The sequence below is a fragment of the Atheta coriaria genome, unplaced genomic scaffold (genome assembly GCF_025399875.1).
Source record: "Atheta coriaria isolate IRGN ID8LTWV9N9 unplaced genomic scaffold, Caltech_Dcor_3.1 hic_scaffold_4_pilon, whole genome shotgun sequence".
Lineage (NCBI taxonomy): Eukaryota > Metazoa > Arthropoda > Insecta > Coleoptera > Staphylinidae > Dalotia > Dalotia coriaria.
Window position 1 is genome coordinate 3,409,187 of NW_027045446.1, and position 16,967 is coordinate 3,426,153.

General features: G+C 40.6%; 5 protein-coding genes across 6 annotated transcripts; 2 read left to right on the forward strand and 3 right to left on the reverse strand.

Annotated features, from left to right (window-relative positions):
• Positions 1-4: 4 nt before the first annotated feature.
• Positions 5-4,496, forward strand: LOC135790646 (PHD finger protein 14-like). Of its 2 annotated transcripts, XM_065300923.1 has the most exons (12): positions 5-277; positions 354-636; positions 1,055-1,207; positions 1,266-1,405; positions 1,461-1,701; positions 1,767-2,004; positions 2,063-2,337; positions 2,396-2,971; positions 3,040-3,791; positions 3,849-4,066; positions 4,129-4,237; positions 4,322-4,496. In XM_065300923.1, exons 2-12 carry the CDS (start codon positions 540-542, stop codon positions 4,331-4,333), a joined length of 2,811 nt encoding a protein of 936 aa, XP_065156995.1. In that variant the 5' UTR covers positions 5-277; positions 354-539; the 3' UTR covers positions 4,334-4,496. The 2 variants fall into 2 exon arrangements, with proteins under 2 accessions (XP_065156995.1, XP_065156996.1); XM_065300924.1 differs by lacking the exons at positions 5-277; positions 354-636 and adding an exon at positions 663-902.
• LOC135790651 (epidermal growth factor-like protein) lies at positions 4,260-5,952 on the reverse strand. The gene is made up of 4 exons (XM_065300929.1): positions 5,695-5,952; positions 5,582-5,639; positions 5,171-5,520; positions 4,260-5,097 (listed from the first exon to the last, which is right to left on the reverse strand). Exons 1-4 carry the CDS (start codon positions 5,814-5,816, stop codon positions 4,599-4,601), a joined length of 1,029 nt encoding a protein of 342 aa, XP_065157001.1. The 5' UTR covers positions 5,817-5,952; the 3' UTR covers positions 4,260-4,598.
• A 351-nt stretch (positions 5,953-6,303) lies between these two features.
• Positions 6,304-14,881, forward strand: spel1 (DNA mismatch repair protein spel1). The gene is made up of 7 exons (XM_065300925.1): positions 6,304-6,465; positions 6,524-6,573; positions 11,859-13,937; positions 13,998-14,089; positions 14,145-14,367; positions 14,425-14,517; positions 14,583-14,881. Exons 1-7 carry the CDS (start codon positions 6,429-6,431, stop codon positions 14,739-14,741), a joined length of 2,733 nt encoding a protein of 910 aa, XP_065156997.1. The 5' UTR covers positions 6,304-6,428; the 3' UTR covers positions 14,742-14,881.
• On the reverse strand, positions 6,703-11,460 carry LOC135790645 (uncharacterized). The gene is made up of 3 exons (XM_065300922.1): positions 11,300-11,460; positions 9,203-11,239; positions 6,703-8,733 (listed from the first exon to the last, which is right to left on the reverse strand). Exons 2-3 carry the CDS (start codon positions 11,223-11,225, stop codon positions 6,776-6,778), a joined length of 3,981 nt encoding a protein of 1,326 aa, XP_065156994.1. The 5' UTR covers positions 11,226-11,239; positions 11,300-11,460; the 3' UTR covers positions 6,703-6,775.
• Positions 14,690-16,920, reverse strand: LOC135790649 (unconventional myosin-IXAa-like). Its single transcript, XM_065300926.1, has 5 exons — positions 16,394-16,920; positions 16,162-16,335; positions 15,734-16,106; positions 14,904-15,676; positions 14,690-14,848 (listed from the first exon to the last, which is right to left on the reverse strand). Exons 1-5 carry the CDS (start codon positions 16,566-16,568, stop codon positions 14,793-14,795), a joined length of 1,551 nt encoding a protein of 516 aa, XP_065156998.1. The 5' UTR covers positions 16,569-16,920; the 3' UTR covers positions 14,690-14,792.
• Between the last annotated feature and the right edge of the window lie 47 nt (positions 16,921-16,967).

Sequence of the window (16,967 nt, forward strand, 5' to 3'; positions counted from 1 at the left end):
CGTCGCAGTATATTTGTCAGTGTTATCAATTAATATTCTAATAACATCAACGAATAATAATAAGTTGATAATTACGTCACCAGCAAAAGTTAGGTTACTAACAGTATCGCCAGAGCGGCACAATTTACAACTACAGATTTCTAAAGATGACGCGCAGGTGCTAAACAATTTTCGTTACATTTTGCATATCGACACACGATTTGCAGAGCATCTAAGTAGCAGAGAGGTTGTGCCGATTTCATTCGCAACTTTAAATGTACTTCTCCCCACTACACGAGTAAGTATAGGTAGCTATTATTATTTTAAAATTTTCAATCTTTATTGATACATTAACACTGTGAAATTTTGTTCAGTTTATTTTTCAATCAATTGTTTGCAAACAAACAAACAAGCAATCGAAGTTGTCGAAAAGTAAACACTGCATCGCCATTCACGCCGTACGCACATTTGCAAAGTGCATCAGAGCGTCCTTTGATTTCAATCGCACGCCGCATGCAGAGGACTACTCTTCGTCCGAATCGCCAGTGGTGAGGCGCTTGATGCTGGCGAGTGCATGCTGCCTCTTCGATTCGGTATCGACGATGGCTTCGCATTTGGACAACGCCGAAGACGTCGATTTCATCACGAAAACAGCGAGTAAGTCCATTGCTTCCATTCAAAAGATCTCTCCAACGCATCCTACGACGCGCGAAGCTCGAATAAGCCGTCGCGTGCAGCGCGACTTTTTCCCGGTTCAAATCAATAACTCATTACTTTTACTCGTGGCTGTACTCCGACTCTGACTCCGTGAACGCCATACGTTTAGGTTATGTCGCACGAAGGGAAGCCGAGTTGAAAATCATCATTTATTTGGCACGCAAATGTTGAATTTTTCTGTGATAAAGGCCCGAAAATGACCACACGTACGTCTTGCACATGACCACTCAGTTATCAGCCCACTGTCGTTGGTGTAATTTATCGCTATTGCACCTCATTCTTTATTTAATCAAATATTTTCTGTTGCATTTAAGACTGTGCTTTGTTGTGTATCAATTGACAATTCCTTTTTCCGCAGTTGAGCGTGATCCAAAAAAGCGACGTGTGAAACCCGTGGAATCTTCGATCTTAGATTTTGATCTGGGTGAGAGTTCTGATGACTCAGATTTTAGAATTGAAGATCATCCTGATGTAAGCGATGATGATTCAGTGGACAGTAATGCTAACAATGGTAAAATAGACACAACTTTAATAAATTTACCTGCTTAATAACATTTATAAAATTTTAGACAGTTCATCTGATGTTGATGATGATGATGCAGAGGATTCTGATGCTTCAAACTTTGGGAAAAGTTTGAATCTAACTGCAAACAGTAATGGATTTTCCATTGCAGATATTATTGAAAAGGCAGCCAGTCAAAATGTTGGAGTAAGAATTAAAAACACACATTTTTTATTGAATTTAATGTAATATTAAATTTTAGTTCAGTGAAAAAGACGCTGATATTTTGATTTGTTGTGGCTGTTTGGGTGATCAGAGTGATGGAGTGAACGAAATTGCAGAGTGTGATAGTTGTGGAGTGACAGTACATGAAGCCTGCTATGGTATTTCGGATTCAAATAGTTTGGCGAGTACCGATTCGGAAGCCCCGACGACTCCTTGGTTTTGTGATGCTTGCAAAGCGGGCGTTACTAAACCAGTATGTGAATTATGTCCAAATTCAGGTGAGAGTAAAGTGTAATAAATCTTGTTAGTAGAAACAAAAACATTGCATTTGTTGCTATTCTAGGCGGTTTATTTAAAGAGACTGATGTAGGAAAATGGGTACATCTTGTATGTGCACTGTATGTACCAGGTGTGGCGTTTGGCGAAGTGGACAAATTGTCAAGCGTCACACTCTTTGAGATGCAATACAGCAAATGGGGTTCGAAGACGTGCTCTTTGTGCGTCGAAGACCGATTTGCGCGGACTGGCGTGTGTATCGGGTGTGATGCGGGCATGTGTCGTAATTATTTCCATGTCACATGGTAGGTGTTAGATTTTCGTTATTTTCTGATTGGTTTAATTGTAATCTTGACTGTCCAGTGCTCAACGAGAAGGTTTTCTATCTGAGGCTCACACCGAAGAGGTGGATCAAGCGGATCCTTTCTATGCGCACTGTAAACTTCACTCGGATAAAACTTTGGTGAAGAAACGAAAACGTAACTATCTCGCGATTCAGGTGCGTACTCATTTCCGTAAGCTGCAGTTTGAGGCGGCTGGTTTTACGGAGACGCCTGAACAAGTGCGGATTCAAAGAAAACTGCAGAAAAAGCGGATGCATTACAAGGCATTGAAGCTTACAAGGCAACAACCCTGGGGTAAGTTAAGTTCGCATTTTCATAGTTTCTTTATGAAAGACGTTTAATTGCTGTATAGTTCCAACTCAAAAAATGCCCAGACTCTTAACCACAAGCGCCTCGGCGTGTAAAAAACTGATTCGAAAAGCCGAACTTATGGGTATTGACACACCTTCATTAGAAATGCAAGAAGCGCAAATGGCTGCGCTAGTTGATATTCGTAAAAAATGGCACATACCACCAGCGTTCTCTGTGGAGTTTGTTGCGTATTATTTAGATAGGAATGAGAGATTGAAAAGCATGAAAGATTCGCTGGAACACCTTCTCGATAATAATAAGGTACTGCTTGGTGAACAAACCGAGCTGCGAGCGAAATATGATCAGTTGCTGAAGGAAAGTACCGATGAACAACAAACAAATGCCAATTTAAAGCAGACAATCCACAAATTTCACTCGGCCATCTTGAGTTGTTGTTCCAACACACGCCTGCCGAATGTTGAAGATTTGGGAAAACCGCCGATGCCAAGGCCGGCGCCAACGCCTATGATGGTGCCTACTGCAGCAGCTTTAAAAATGGGTGTTGGGTTTCCTTTGAATAACATTCCAGCAAACCGAAACGAGAGTGGAAAAGTGCTGAGTAGTCATGCGAAACAAGGTAGGCAACCATTTTACTATTATTTTATGCCAATTTACTAATAAAACATGACTTTTATGGAAAAATAGACCCAATCCAGTTAAACGAGTGTGGAATCTGTCGACAACGACGAGATCAGCACATGCTGGCGAAATGCGACACGTGTCATCTGTATTATCATCTCAACTGCCTGAATCCTCCGCTTACACGCCTACCGAAAAAATCGAAACTCTACGGCTGGCAATGCTCTGAGTGTGACAAAACCTCTGACAGCGAGGTGGAGCAAGTAAAGCAACCTCGTCGGAGTCGCGGGCGACACAGTCGAGGCAGTCTCGATGAAGTATTCACGCCTATCGTTAAGATCAAACCAGTGACACCCGCCCCGCCATTGTTGGTCGTACCACCTTTAAGCACACCCATCTCATCGACACCTCCCTCACCTGCGCACGCCCAAGACCCAATTGCCGTTGAACCACTAGCTCCTTTGCCGCTTCCCGAGCCCAGCGAGACGCCGGTGAGTCCTGTCACATTGACTGTGCGTAAATATCCTTCTCCTACAATCACACCCACTCTTACACCCCCACATCACAATTCGTTTTCGCCAGGGATTGATACGAGCGCGGATATTACCAGCTCGTTCAACAACTCCACGCTGGACAGTACCACGTCCGAGGTTTATCCGCTTGTGATCTCGAAATCGTCGAAAAAGCGCCGCCGAGAAAAGCATCGCAATCGTTACTCGCCGGAGTTGGGCGGCTCCACGAAGGAGCACAAGCGGAAACGGAAGAAGAAGAGTTTGGATATTGAGAATCCCAATCCACATCCACGGATAACTATTAAGGTATTTTATTCTAACTCGAATGGTTGTATATAGTTTGTTAAATCTGTTTAAAATTAGATAAAACCGATCCCACTGCCCGCGGGCGAAGTGGCATCCACTTCCAATCCGCAATGTTTTTACGTGAACAACGAAAGTAACTACGTGCCGCCGATGCCGATGTCGTCGCTTCTCCCAGTGACACCGTCGGTAACGCCTGTGACTGTGACAACAACAGCAATTGCAGCAAGTAGTTGTGATGTGTGCAAAGAAGATGGATCGAATGCTAATATGGTCAAGTGAGTTCGCAATGCCGAAAATTGTATTTTATTTTCGTTTTAATATTTTGTTTTGTCCACAGATGCGACGAGTGTCAGAAGAACTATCATTTTGCTTGTCTAGAACCTCCATTGAAGAAAACACCAAAGAAACGCGGATACTCGTGGCATTGCGCGGATTGTGATCCGACTGTAAGTACAAACTGTTTTGGAATCTCAGTTAAAAATTTTCTTAGTTTTATTCATTCATGTAAAAATTATTTTCTTTCATTACAGGGTTCAGAATAATAATTATTTCGTAAGTTTTTTACAGGCCATACTATTTAAGTTAGTGTACATGTACTAATTAGTGTTTACTACTTAACAGAGTAGCGTGAGTAACGGAGGAAAAACCTGTTCTGTATAGAATTCTAAACGTGCTTAGAATAAAAAAAACAGTTTATTTCTCGTATACGAACGTCGTGTAAACACGACCAGACAAATGTACAAAGAGGCCAAGGGGTTATCTTTGATGTCAACTCTCCTCAATCTACTCCTAATCACTTTTGTATAGTTAAACATGATATTGAGGTGGGATTAGCTCGAAATGCATAGCCGAACGCCTCTCGCGATGCACGCATTTGTTGCTTGTTTTCGATTGTTTGACAAATCCGTGGTTGCAAATGCAGAAGTTGGGTCCGGAGCAGACGCCGTTTTCGCAGCCCCCTGGACAATGTGCAACACATCGGTTTTTCTTGAAGGTGTCCTGGATGTAACCGGTCTTGCAAGTGCATTCGTTAGGGCCGGTGCATTCACCATTTAGGCATGGGTCGTCGCAGTGAGCAGAGCAAATAGTTCCGGTTTTATCCAAAGTCCAGCCTGGTTTGCAAGCGCAACGGTTGGGACCAACGCAGTCGCCATTTTTACACCCGCCTGCGCATTGCGCTTGACAAACGCCCTTTATTTGAGTATAACCAGAACGGCAGGAACATTTATTGGGGCCGATGCAGTCTCCGCCATCACAGCCTCCGTCGCAGTGATATTCACAGATGCCACGTGCGCTCTTCTCAAAACTGAAAATTAAATAACATGGTGAATCAAAATGGCGGCCTTGATTACTTCCTTTATAATACTTAGATAACATACCCTGGTTTACACTCGCATACTTCCGGTGCCTTGCATTCGCCACCAATTCCGCATCCGCCGTGGCAAACTGGGAGGCACATTTGTCCAGAGGGATCCAGAGTGTAGCCATTATTGCAGGAACACACCTTGTTCAGGTTACACACGCCATTCAGGCAACCAATGGGGCATGTAGGTACACAGCGGCCTTGATTATCCTTGATGTATCCTTTCTTGCACTCACACACGCCAGGAGCGGTGCAGTTACCATTATCACAAAGGTCCCCACAGTCAGGGATGCAATGAAAAGCGCTGTGGTCTTGCAATCTGTAGCCGGAGCAACAAATTCGGATGGTGCTGTACCCGGCACGAGTCTGGTTGATGACGTTCACAATCAAAAATTAACAAAACTTGAAATATAAAAATAAAACTTACACCGTTGCCTTGAGGAATCACACCGGTTCTTTCGTCTTCATGGATGAGATCTAAAGTTCTAGATTAAATAATAATATTAAAATTCACGGAATTTATTAATGTTGTCAACTTACGGCACTTCTAATGTACAAACGCCTTTGTTTTTCACATTGGTCGCGTTCTTGGAATTGTTTATTACCGCGGCGTTGGCGAAGGTTACGCAAACGGCAATCACAAGCACTTTTTGCCAGACCATCTCACTGCTTGTAGTCTATACGAATAACTTAAAACCACTTGCCTCGGCGAAATCCAACGCTTTACTAAGCACTAAGCGAGGAATCGCGTATCTTAAACCAAACGCCTCCGCGCTACGAATATCTCATCCGTTGGATTGCGCTGACCTCAAACGTTTAGCGCGGAATAAATAATAATAACATACTAAATGATTTTTGATGATCGGAACGACAAAAGTGAACAAATTGGAAACTTCTAGATTGCCCGTTAACTGCTTTAATACTTTCTATTTAGTTAACAGAACTTTCGTCAATAAGTCATTGACTGCTTGAGCGTTCTGGTTTTTATTGCTAAAATTGAACGTACGAATAATAATTGCATGTGTTTTCACTTTTAAGTAGAAAACATATTTATAATAAATATTTGTTTACATCTTTACGATTTTTAAACATTCTATGCTTGATGTTAATTTAGGGACATTTTTACTACACCATATTTGAATTATTTTCGGCATTGGCGGGCTTTTACTTTGTTATGATATTTTAAGGTTACTCAATTCATCAACAGTCTCGGTTGTTACTCTCGAAAATTGTGCAAATACTTAAGTTTACGTGAATAACAGTTAATAGACGTCATGGCAAATGTTCAACCATTAAAAGCCATGAATCTGGGTAATAATTTCATTATTTAACAATAATCTCTACTTTTACTAATTCTACTTTCTTGTAGACCCGAACCAGATCCAGGGGTTCATACGCTTCTACAAAAACATGTCCGAGGTAGGTCTTAAAATATTTTAATATATTATTGGTTTATAATGCATCATGCGTCACGTTTTGATTCATTTTCGGAATTGTTATTGATATAATAGTTTTGTTTTTGTACAGAAACATTAGGTGACTAGTCACTTATGGAAAGTTCTTGATTCATATATTTTTCTAACAGTTTTAATTTGCTACAAATCTACATAACGCTTATAAGTTATTTTATCATTCGTTGAGGCATCTTATTTGGCCCTACAAGATCTTTAGCTTTTTGCTTTACTGTTTTAAAGCTACTGGTGATTTTACCACCAACTTTTTGCCAAAAACCTAACGGTTTTACTACTTCAGTGACGGCCTCCTCTTCTTCAATGCCTGCTGAACTTGTATCTTTGTCTGCAGGGTCTGGATGATTTTGAGTTTCTTGTGGAGGTGACACTTCTTCATATTGTTCTTGGTTTCCCTCCGGGTATTTTACTGGAGATGTATTACTATTATACATCCTTATTAATTGTTGATAGGGTGGTACATATGGTTCACGCCCAAGGTCTAGATCTATATGGTGTTGCGCATCATCAAAATCATGGCTCTGATGGTTGTTTGGTCTGTAATGATTGACTGGGATGGTTGCGCTAGGCATAGTTGGCAACACTTGTTGATCGTCTTCTGGTCTTTGTAAATCCTGTTCTTGTTCCGTTGGTAGTCTTCTAGACTGCGAAATTTGATTTGGATTGAACTGCTGTCCGTGTGGTGCACCTCTGTATTGATCTTGAGCGATGTACGAACGATGTACATCACTCAAACTCATTGCGGGTGGTGCACCATCATTTTCGGGATTTTGGAACATGTTGAAATCTTCTTCTTGATGTTGTTGGGTGAAATCGTCATTGAATTGCGTCTCGGGTAGATGGAAATCGTTAACTTGCGGACCTTGTGGTTTATGTTGCAAGTAGTCTCCGTGATCGATGAATTCGTTATTGAACCCATCCTGAGTTCCATGGGTCTCAGCCAATTGGTCAGCAAGTCTGTCGATCTCTTGTTCTTGGTTGAAGACAGTCATTTTTTCAGTGGTTGAGGTGGGTCGCAGGTAGTTTCCTGAACTATATCTATTTGGGTAGTATCTATTTCGATATACGCTGTACGTGGCGTAAGTTGTTGTTGAAGGCTTTGCTGTTGTGGTAGTCTTATGTTGTAAAGGTTGGACACCAAGAATTATATCATCGGCATAATCTACGGATTCCTGATTATTTGTAGTCTGCGAATAAGTGGCGCCAGGATTCAAATCCATGGTTTGTTGGCCGATATCTTCGGTTTTTTGACCGAGATCTTCCGTTTGTTGACCTACATCTCTGCCAACTTGGATTTGCTCAAAATCATCATCAGTCATAGGTTTTTGGAAGTTTTCGTTTTGTTCTATCTGTTCTAGATCTTCAATTTGTTGTCCTAAATTTTCTGTTTGCTGGCCTACTAATACCGGTTTTCTTTGACTACCGCTTTGTAAGTTTCCGCGATTTCTGTTACTTCCCAATTCAAACTGTCCAAAAGTGTCATCAGTCATTGGTTTTTGGTAATCTTCATTGTCTTCTATCTGTCCTAGATCTTCAATTTGTTGCCCTAAATTCTCTGTTTGCTGCCCAACTATTACGGGTTTCCTTTGACTACCGCTTTGTAAGTTTCCACGGTTTCCGTTACTGCCTAATTCAAACGTTTCATCAGGCATTGGTTTTTGAAAGTCGTCTTCGTTTTGATTTAATTGCCCTAGGTCCTCAACTTGCTGACCCAAATCTTCAGTATGCTGACCTACTAATTTTGGTTTTACTTGACTGCCCACTTGCAAATTGCCATAATTCCTATTGTTACTACCCAACTCAAACTGACCAAAGTCATCTTCAGTTTGTTGAGTGAGTCCGTCTAAGTCTTCATATTTTTGCCCAAGATCTTCTATCTGTTGTCCTATTGGCTTTGTTTTGTTCCTAACCTCTGGTTTAAGATTGGCTTGCCCAATATCTCCCCGAACAGGCTTTGTGTGTGAATCCACTTCAAACCCAGGTTCATAGGTTTTCTGTACCAAATCGTCGTCATTTTCAAGTTGCTGCCCGAGGTCGTCGATAGTTTGTTGACCCAAATCTTCTGCGACTTGACCTTGTCCATCATGAGCGACCACCGGCCGCCTCGGACCTTCAAATAATAAATTATTTTTATCAATTACTGATAATATTAATTACATTACGCAATAGTTGTACTAAAATAGCAACCTTATCACACGCGCGCCGCCATTACGGATTAATTTCGCTTTCGTTTGTATGCAACAGAAGTCAATCCAATTCGAAAAATATGTTTATCAAAGATATATTTGTTTATTTAAGCTCACACATACATAATTGTTACAATTATTATGTTTATATAAATATATTCCCTATTGCTTCTAGAAGCAATCATGAAGCTGCTATTTTATCAACCAATGTTTTGCGCAATTTCAATATTGTACTAAGTCTAATCATATTCGAATTCAATTCTCTCCAAAATTATTTGCAATCCTCTCCAATGGTGCTGCCCACCGATTGATGCTGACCGAATTGGTCATATTTTTGCATCCTTCCGCTCTTTACGCCGCTATGATAGCCTGAACTATGACTGCCATACGAACCTTGTGACATGTAGCCACTGTTGTATCCACCGCTGGAAGCGCTGTATTGAGAAGTGCGCAGTTGTTCCTGAAGGTTTCTAACTAGATCATCTTGCAATTGTTGGCGCAATCGATTCAAATCTTCTTGACGATAATTGGCATTCGGGCTGTAAACCCCGGTTGCAGAAATGGTATAGGATTGACCTCCACGGATGCCTTGTTTACCATAGTGTTGATTCAGGGTTTCCTCGAGACGTCTGGTGAGATTACTTCTGAGTTCATTGTTGAGAAGCTGCTCAACTTGGCTCTGGCTCTGGGTGTTGTAAGAAGAATGGCTTTTCTGCTCGTACACTGCTGATTGCAGCTGGCGGCTGAGGTCTTGTTGCAATTGAGCACGGATTTGCTCCAATTGGGAATTGAGTGGTTGTTGAGTGTTTCCATCCGGGGTCGAACCGTACGATGATTGAGAGCTCCATGAGGACTGTGAACTCCATGATCTACTGGGTTCATAGCGGACATAAGTCGGATTTTGGGCGGTGTCGGAAGTCAAAGACTGCGTGTATTGTGGACCTTGGTTCGTGTAGTCTCTCTGGGAGTTGGTGTACTGCGTGCGAGATTGTTGGTGGTGAGACTCGTAAGAGCGGAATGAGGTCTCCAGATAGTTGATCAAATTATTCTCGATCTGCTTCTTGAGATCCTCTAAATCCGCTGTTTTGTAATTGGCATTTGTGCGCTGGTTTTGAGAAAAGGAGTATTCACCTCGAACGTCTTGACGCCCATAGGTACGATCCAATTCGTCTTCAATCTTTCTAGTGATGTTGTAGCGTAACTGGCGTTTGAGGTCATCTAAAGCAACATTATAATCTGGTCGGCTATTGGTCAAGGTATACGAGGATCCGGAATATCTTGCTTGATAGGTGCTCAATGCTTCGCGCACTTGTTGGTTAAGGTCGTTCTGAACGCCTTGCAGGACATCGGTAACTCTCCTGGTTGGATTCACGGTGATTTGAGACTGCGATAATGTGGGGAAGTCACGATCATAGCTGGAACCATAGTATCTTGATCCTGATTGAGATGCTTGTCCATAACTTGATCCGTAGGAAGTTTGGGAACTGGACGCGGGTTGTTGGCCATAGCTGAATCTTTCAGGCCGTTGAAAATCGTTGTTTCCAGGAACGGGGCGATAGTTTGAACTGCTAGGGACCTGGCGGTGACCGTGCGTGTTTAAATCATCGACTTCGGCAGAATCTCTATGTTGATATCCTCTGTTGCTGGCTCCATATGAGTTCCAATTACTACTGGAACTACTGCTGCTGCTTTGGGCATATGATGATGAGCTGGTACCTTCGTGGAGTTTCCTAAGCAATTCTCTTTCCATCTGCTGACGTAAATTGGTCAACTCGTTGGTGTCGTAGTTGGCTGTAGGATTGTAACCACCTGCGGATGTGGTGCTGTAGGATGATTGACCCCTGGTGGTTTGTGCCCCATACTGGTTGTGAAGACTTTGTTGTAACTGCCTAGTGATGTTATTACGCAGTTGATTCTCCAAATATTGCACATCTTCGGATCGCATTTGAGTGCTACCATATGCCGACTGAGTCCTCATTGCCCTAATAGCATCACGCAGCTGCTGTTCCATATCATATTGTAGATTTTGGGTGATTTGGCCCAAGTTTGATCGAGTCGTGTATGTACTCTGGGAATATTGCCGATTTGTTCCGGGAAGGATATTGTGCGCTTTGAATGCACTCTCGGCCTCGGAAGTTAAATCACGATCGTTGTAAGTGGTCAGGGAATGGCCGACATTATCAACCATTGGGCTTATGTATTCAGAGTGCTGGTTGTGTTGTTGCACCTGCGGTACCGACTCTCCTGTTAAATCGCCATGTTTGCCGTAGTATCCTTCATCGTCATTCTTTGTCTCCAACTGGTTATTTTTGTACGTGGATGAGGACTTCTTAAATTGGTATTCTTGCTTAAAGTAGCCTTCAGGTGCTGCACACGCTGCTAATATAACAGCCCCAAGGACTATTAACGTTTTCATTGTTGGCACTTTCTCTGTAAATATAAAGGATCAAATATTGCCTGAGTTTTAATCAATGAGAACTTTGTACTTACAAAATTCGTTAATTCTCTACGTCAACTCCAACTTCAGCTGTACGATAATATATGCTGCGAATATGCAGATGTAGAGTATTTAAATGCGGACTCTGATAATGATCCCCACCCATTGACACAGATGTGTTTGCGTTTGTTAAGCGAGAAGTTTATTTGCAATCAATTCGATTTATTCTAGGAGTGTTTTAACTTTAAACATCGAAATCGGTATTCCCTGGTGGTTGACCATGATTTATATGATTAGTATTTTCTGAATAAATTCATTGAGTTTGGTGAAACAGGGAAAGTTTGTTTCGAATTCACCGAATTTCATTTACGAGTATCTGTGGCACTTGGTGGATTCGCGGGTCATCTTAATGGATCATCGACTTATCTAAGTGTAGCGAGGTCAATATTTATTCATAAAAACATTATAGACTTCCAAGAAATTTATAGCACTGTCGTAAATAACATTCTTTCTTAGAATTATTTATTTAATCAATAAATTAATGACGTTTACAAATTATTGGTAATTAATGCGTCTGGCAGTTAAAGTTGGAAATATTTCTTTTTATACCAGAAAAGCGCTTCGACCGTGCGAATTTTTCATCACGCCGAGTTTTATTCTGTACATGAGGACGACGCTACTCTTGCCGCTGAAATTGTTTTCAAAAATAATGTTACGAAATACATGGGCACGGAAAAACTGCCGTATTTATGTTTGAGTGAAAACAATTTTGAGAATTTCATCCGTGAATTACTCCTCGTCCGGCAATATAGAGTGGAAGTCTATGAAAAAGTATCACCTCCGCGCGTCAACGACTGGAAAGTCGAATACAAAGCATCACCTGGTAATCTACAACAGTTTGAGAGTATTTTGTTTGAAAACAATCGCGATATGGTGATTAGTACTTCTGTCATGGGAGTACATTTAAGGGGTCATTCCATTGGGCTAGCTTGTGTGAATACAACCGAATGTGATATCACAGTCACCGAATTCGATGATAATGAATTTTTCTCGGAGCTTGAAGCTGTTGTGGCGTACGTGAATCCCAAGGAATGCGTCATTCCATCGGGCAGTTCGAAAGAACTGGAAACTCTAAAGGAGATGCTGGAGCGTAATGACGTTCTGGTGGGAACAAGCAAAAAAGAAGATTATGACGAGTCTAAATTAGATCAGGACTTGAATCGTTTGCTGTATTTCGCCGAAAATCAAACGCGCAATGTACACGCTTTCAGCGAACGCAAATTGACTCAGGCTATGTGTTCTGCTCGAGCTGTAATTAATTCTTTGAACTTGATGTCCGATACGCAGAACTTTAACCAGTACAGATTGAAATCAATGAATCAAAAACGTTTGGTGCGCATTGATAATGCCGCCATTTACGCGCTTAATTTATTAGCAAAACCTGGAACTGTTAATAATCAGTTTGATACTGTTTATGGCGTACTGAATAATTGTTCGACCCCACAAGGAAAGCGTTTGTTGCAAATGTGGATTAAACAGCCTATCCGTGATCTGAATATTTTAAACGATCGTCTAGAGGTTGTTCAAGCTTTGGTGCAGGACGCAGATGCGCGATCGCAGTTATCGAAGTACAGATTGAAACTTCCTGATTTATTAATGTTGGCGAAACGTCTGGCCACGAAGAAAGCTACGCTCCAGGATTGTTTCAAAGTGTATCAAGCGTTGGATTTGATCCCTGCTCTGGTAGAAACCTTGCAAAACATCAATAATGCTGCGGTCGTTGCTTTGATTGTTGATCCGATATGTGAGCGTTTAGAAGAGTTACAAAAGTACCAACGCATGATTGAAGAAACCATGGAGTTGAGTTCGGTCGACAGAGATGAATATTTCGTCAAACCATCTTATGATCCGGTTCTGCATGATTTATTCAATCGCAAACAAATAATTGAAGATAAAATGCAATCGTTACTAAAACGTGCTGCAAATGATTTGGGTTACGAAGCAGGAAAAACCATAAAGTTGGATTGCACAAATCAACATGGTTACTTCTTCAGAGTGACTCTCAAAGAAGAACAAGCGATGAGAAAGAATAAATCTTACACGATTTTTGACGTGGTCAAGGGAGGTGTACGATTTAATAATGAAAAACTAGCTTCATACAATGATGACTATAAAGATATCAAGAAAAATTACGAGGAACAACAAGAAACTGTCGTTGATGAGATTATTCAAGTGGCTTCGGGGTATGCGGATGTGATTAAGAGTATGAATCAATCGATTGCCATTGCGGATGTATTGGTTAGTTTTGCTGTGTGTGCTGTAAATGCACCTATTCCATACGTGAGACCCAATTTGATGCCGATGGGAAGTGGAATTTTGCGGTTGAAGAAAGCAAGACATCCATGCCTAGAACGACAGGATGATAACTGCATTCCGAATGATGTAGACTTTATGAAGGACGAGTGCACTTTTAAGATTATTACCGGGCCCAATATGGGTGGTAAAAGTACTTATATAAGGACTGTGGGCGTGTGTACTTTGTTAGCTCATATTGGATGTTTTGTACCATGCGAAGAAGCTGATATCTCAATAGTGGATAGTATTGTTACAAGGGTCGGGGCTGGTGATTGTGAGTCCAAAGGATTGTCCACTTTCATGATGGAGATGATTGATACCAGCAGTATTATTAGAGTAAGCAAAGGATTTTTCCAACAAATTTCAGTTGGGTAATAAATTCGGATTTATTTATAGTGCGCAACATCGAATTCCTTGGTGATTATTGATGAACTGGGTCGTGGGACATCTACATATGATGGTTGTGGTATTGCATGGGCGGTTGCTCAGTATGTTAGAAATTATTAGAGATTGATGCAGATTTGTTTATAAGTTTATTTTTAGGCATTTGTCTAGAGAAACTAAAGCTTTTACGCTTTTTGCCACGCATTATCATGAAATTACGCAACTTGAGAATGATATTCCGACTGTAGCCAATTATCACGTCAGTATGATATTGACTGATAATGCAATCACACCCTTGTATTCTATTAAGGAAGGAATTTGTGATAAGAGCTACGGTATTCAATGCGCAAAAGTTGCCGATTTTCCCGAGAATGTTATTAAGGTATTAAAATTACAAAATTAGTTCGAAACGTTTTCAATAACATATACATGTTTATAGTGGTCTACAGAATATTTGAAAGAATTAGAATGTGCTGATGGGTTGAAGAATATTCAGAATTTTGAGCCACGTATACGACAGAAAACTATTGCAGTAAGTGAACAAAATAAATATAAAATAATAAATATAAAAGTGGTTTGTGTAATAAATAATTATAGGATGGCGATGACATTGCCGAAGCAATACGTGTCCGATTAGAAGAGAAGTTCAAAAAGGAGAGCTTTTCTAAAGATGATCTTGCTTTGGAGCTGATGAAAATCAAAGATGAGTTGTCCACGAGTGGTAATTTATTTATCCGTGGTCTACTAACAAACTAAACAGTTGATTTTTTTTACAATTTGTTTCTATTTTATTATATTTTAACGATTTTATTGTTCCGGATTTGTTTCATCAGCTGTGCCATCTATTTTTTCGTTTTCATCATCTACAAATGAATATTTTTATACTTTTGCATTAACTTTTTGTTTTATTTATTTTACCTGGAATCACTTCATTTGCTGCTTCCTCCGCTGGTTCCGCTTCCACTGGTTCACCAGGAGGAGCAACCTCTTCTTGCGGCTCAGCTGCAGCGACCTCTTCCTGTGTCTCAGTTGCGGATACTGCTTCCTCAGCTGCGGGTTCAGCAACATCTTCATTGGAAACTTCTTCAGGTGCTTCAGCAACTTCTTGATCATCTCCTGGGGGTATCTCTGCTGCTTCAGTAGGTGCCTCCAGTTCTGCATCTTGTCCTGCGACTACTTCTCCCTCTGCTTCGGTAGGTGCCTCATCTGCTTCAACACCTTCACTAACTTCTTCTTGTTCGGTATTGGGAGGCGTCTGCATCTTTTCATCGTCTTCTATAACATCTGGTACGGATGGGCTTATTCCACCTTCACCTGCTTCTGATAATCGCTCTGTAATCGGGTAGTAGTCTTCCGGATGAAGTGCATCTGCATCTCTTGGTAGTGATTCTCTTTTCTCGATGGTGACTGGACCATCGGCTGGTGCAGTCCATGAAGGTCTTTTTTCTTGCGAAGTCGTTGCTTTTGCAGACTTTGTTTCACTCGCGGTTGCAATTTTTGATTTGCTTGCGGTTGTAGTTTTAGCTGCAGCTGTGGCTCGTCGCGAGGGAGTGTGATGCCGAGGACGAGTATGACGCTCGCGATGGGGATGGGAAGCATCTGAAGCGCCTGCTTCCAAGGTGAGCACGTTGTGTGATGTGCCATCTTCACCATACGATCCTATGTCGGATAAATAATCCGTAAATTCACCCCTGTAAAAAATATGTTTTTGTAAATAATTATTATCGGATAAAATTGGAATTATTTACGTTTCTGATTCCAAATCATAATCTGCTGAAATAGTAGATTCTATCTGTTCAGTTACTTCATCTTCCAGACCCATGTGCAATAATCGCTTCATGATCCTTCTAGTGTAATATCCTTTGTACGCTGCTTTGATTAGCGTGGCAGCACGATTTGCTTCGTACATTGTTACACCAGTTTTCCTGTATAACATGATGGCACTTCTTGCAGCAATTCGCCAATCAACCATACCGAAGAGCATTTTCTTCTCGCGTTCTTGGCGTTCTTTGAAATTCCTCCAAGCTGTTTGGATGATAATTACTGCTTGTTCTACCTTATCAGCGCTAACCTTTATTTGATTAAATATTTTCTTCATGAAGTCTTCTTCTTCACCCATTTCTAAATCAGAATTTAATTAATATTTAGTTTTGACAAAACTTTATGAACACTATACCTCCAGGAAATTCGGATGGTGGATATTTTTTCTTTCGCTCCAAATATTCCCGGAAAGCGGTTTGAATAATTACAACAATGGCGTCCGCTTCGGAACGACTAAGTCCCACCCGAAGCAGAAGTTGTACGGTGGTTTCAGCTATTTCACAGATACTGTCAACCAATCTTGCGGCAACTAAACAATTTACAAATATTAATAAAACATGTTTAACATGTTAAAATTCATTGAATACTTCTCGCATTTTCTCTTGTAATCATCAAAGCATCCAAATAATCAGCTATATAAGTATAAACATTTTCCGGTTGCGTTCTTATCACTTCGCGAGATATATCCGACATTAATTCGCGCAAACCATCAGGGACAATATAAATAAATTTTGCGCAGTGTCTTTGCAACATGGGATTCATTTTGAAAACACGAAATAAATTACTTTAGGTAAGTGCGAGTAAAGTTAATATAACTGTAAAACGTGTAAAATTAGTGTATATTTTAGGATTAATGACGTTTGAAGTTTGAAGATATATTGAACTTCAGATAATAAATAAAAACTACACAATATTGATTGATTTCGAAGTTCCCTGTATAATATCAGTTAAGTGTCATTAATTTATTCAATTGTCATGGTTATAATGTGACAAGTTTTTTATCGGCAGTATGTTACTGTTGAATAAACATCATAGCATTCAATTCAATGATATGTAAGTATGAATTAAATTGAAATAAGCAATAAAATTTGAATTTTATTTGAATTTTAGGTTCGCGCAACCTGAGATTCTCTTGGTTGCCGAGAGAGGCGTTTCTTCGCA

What these genes read in the sequence shown, in the direction of transcription:
- LOC135790646 (XM_065300923.1), top strand. Translation starts at nt 540, where the DNA reads ATGCTGGCGAGTGCATGCTGCCTCTTCGATTCGGTATCGACGATGGCT. An exon ending in AATTATTTCCATGTCACATG is followed by an intron (nt 2,005 to 2,062) that starts GTAGGTGTTAGA and finishes TTGACTGTCCAG; the next exon opens with TGCTCAACGAGAAGGTTTTC. An exon ending in TACAAGGCAACAACCCTGGG is followed by an intron (nt 2,338 to 2,395) that starts GTAAGTTAAGTT and finishes ATTGCTGTATAG; the next exon opens with TTCCAACTCAAAAAATGCCC.
- LOC135790651 (XM_065300929.1), bottom strand. Translation starts at nt 5,816, where the DNA reads ATGGTCTGGCAAAAAGTGCTTGTGATTGCCGTTTGCGTAACCTTCGCC. An exon ending in GTTTGTACATTAGAAGTGCC is followed by an intron (nt 5,640 to 5,694) that starts GTAAGTTGACAA and finishes TATTTAATCTAG; the next exon opens with AACTTTAGATCTCATCCATG. An exon ending in TGATTCCTCAAGGCAACGGT is followed by an intron (nt 5,521 to 5,581) that starts GTAAGTTTTATT and finishes GTCATCAACCAG; the next exon opens with ACTCGTGCCGGGTACAGCAC.
- spel1 (XM_065300925.1), top strand. Translation starts at nt 6,429, where the DNA reads ATGGCAAATGTTCAACCATTAAAAGCCATGAATCTGG. An exon ending in ATTAAAAGCCATGAATCTGG is followed by an intron (nt 6,466 to 6,523) that starts GTAATAATTTCA and finishes ACTTTCTTGTAG; the next exon opens with ACCCGAACCAGATCCAGGGG. An exon ending in TCTACAAAAACATGTCCGAG is followed by an intron (nt 6,574 to 11,858) that starts GTAGGTCTTAAA and finishes TTTTTATACCAG; the next exon opens with AAAAGCGCTTCGACCGTGCG.
- LOC135790645 (XM_065300922.1), bottom strand. Translation starts at nt 11,225, where the DNA reads ATGAAAACGTTAATAGTCCTTGGGGCTGTTATATTAGCAGCGTGTGCA. An exon ending in CAGTGGCTACATGTCACAAG is followed by an intron (nt 8,734 to 9,202) that starts GTTCGTATGGCA and finishes TATTATTTGAAG; the next exon opens with GTCCGAGGCGGCCGGTGGTC.
- LOC135790649 (XM_065300926.1), bottom strand. Translation starts at nt 16,568, where the DNA reads ATGAATCCCATGTTGCAAAGACACTGCGCAAAATTTATTTATATTGTC. An exon ending in TACAAGAGAAAATGCGAGAA is followed by an intron (nt 16,336 to 16,393) that starts GTATTCAATGAA and finishes TAAATTGTTTAG; the next exon opens with TTGCCGCAAGATTGGTTGAC. An exon ending in ACCATCCGAATTTCCTGGAG is followed by an intron (nt 16,107 to 16,161) that starts GTATAGTGTTCA and finishes ATTCTGATTTAG; the next exon opens with AAATGGGTGAAGAAGAAGAC.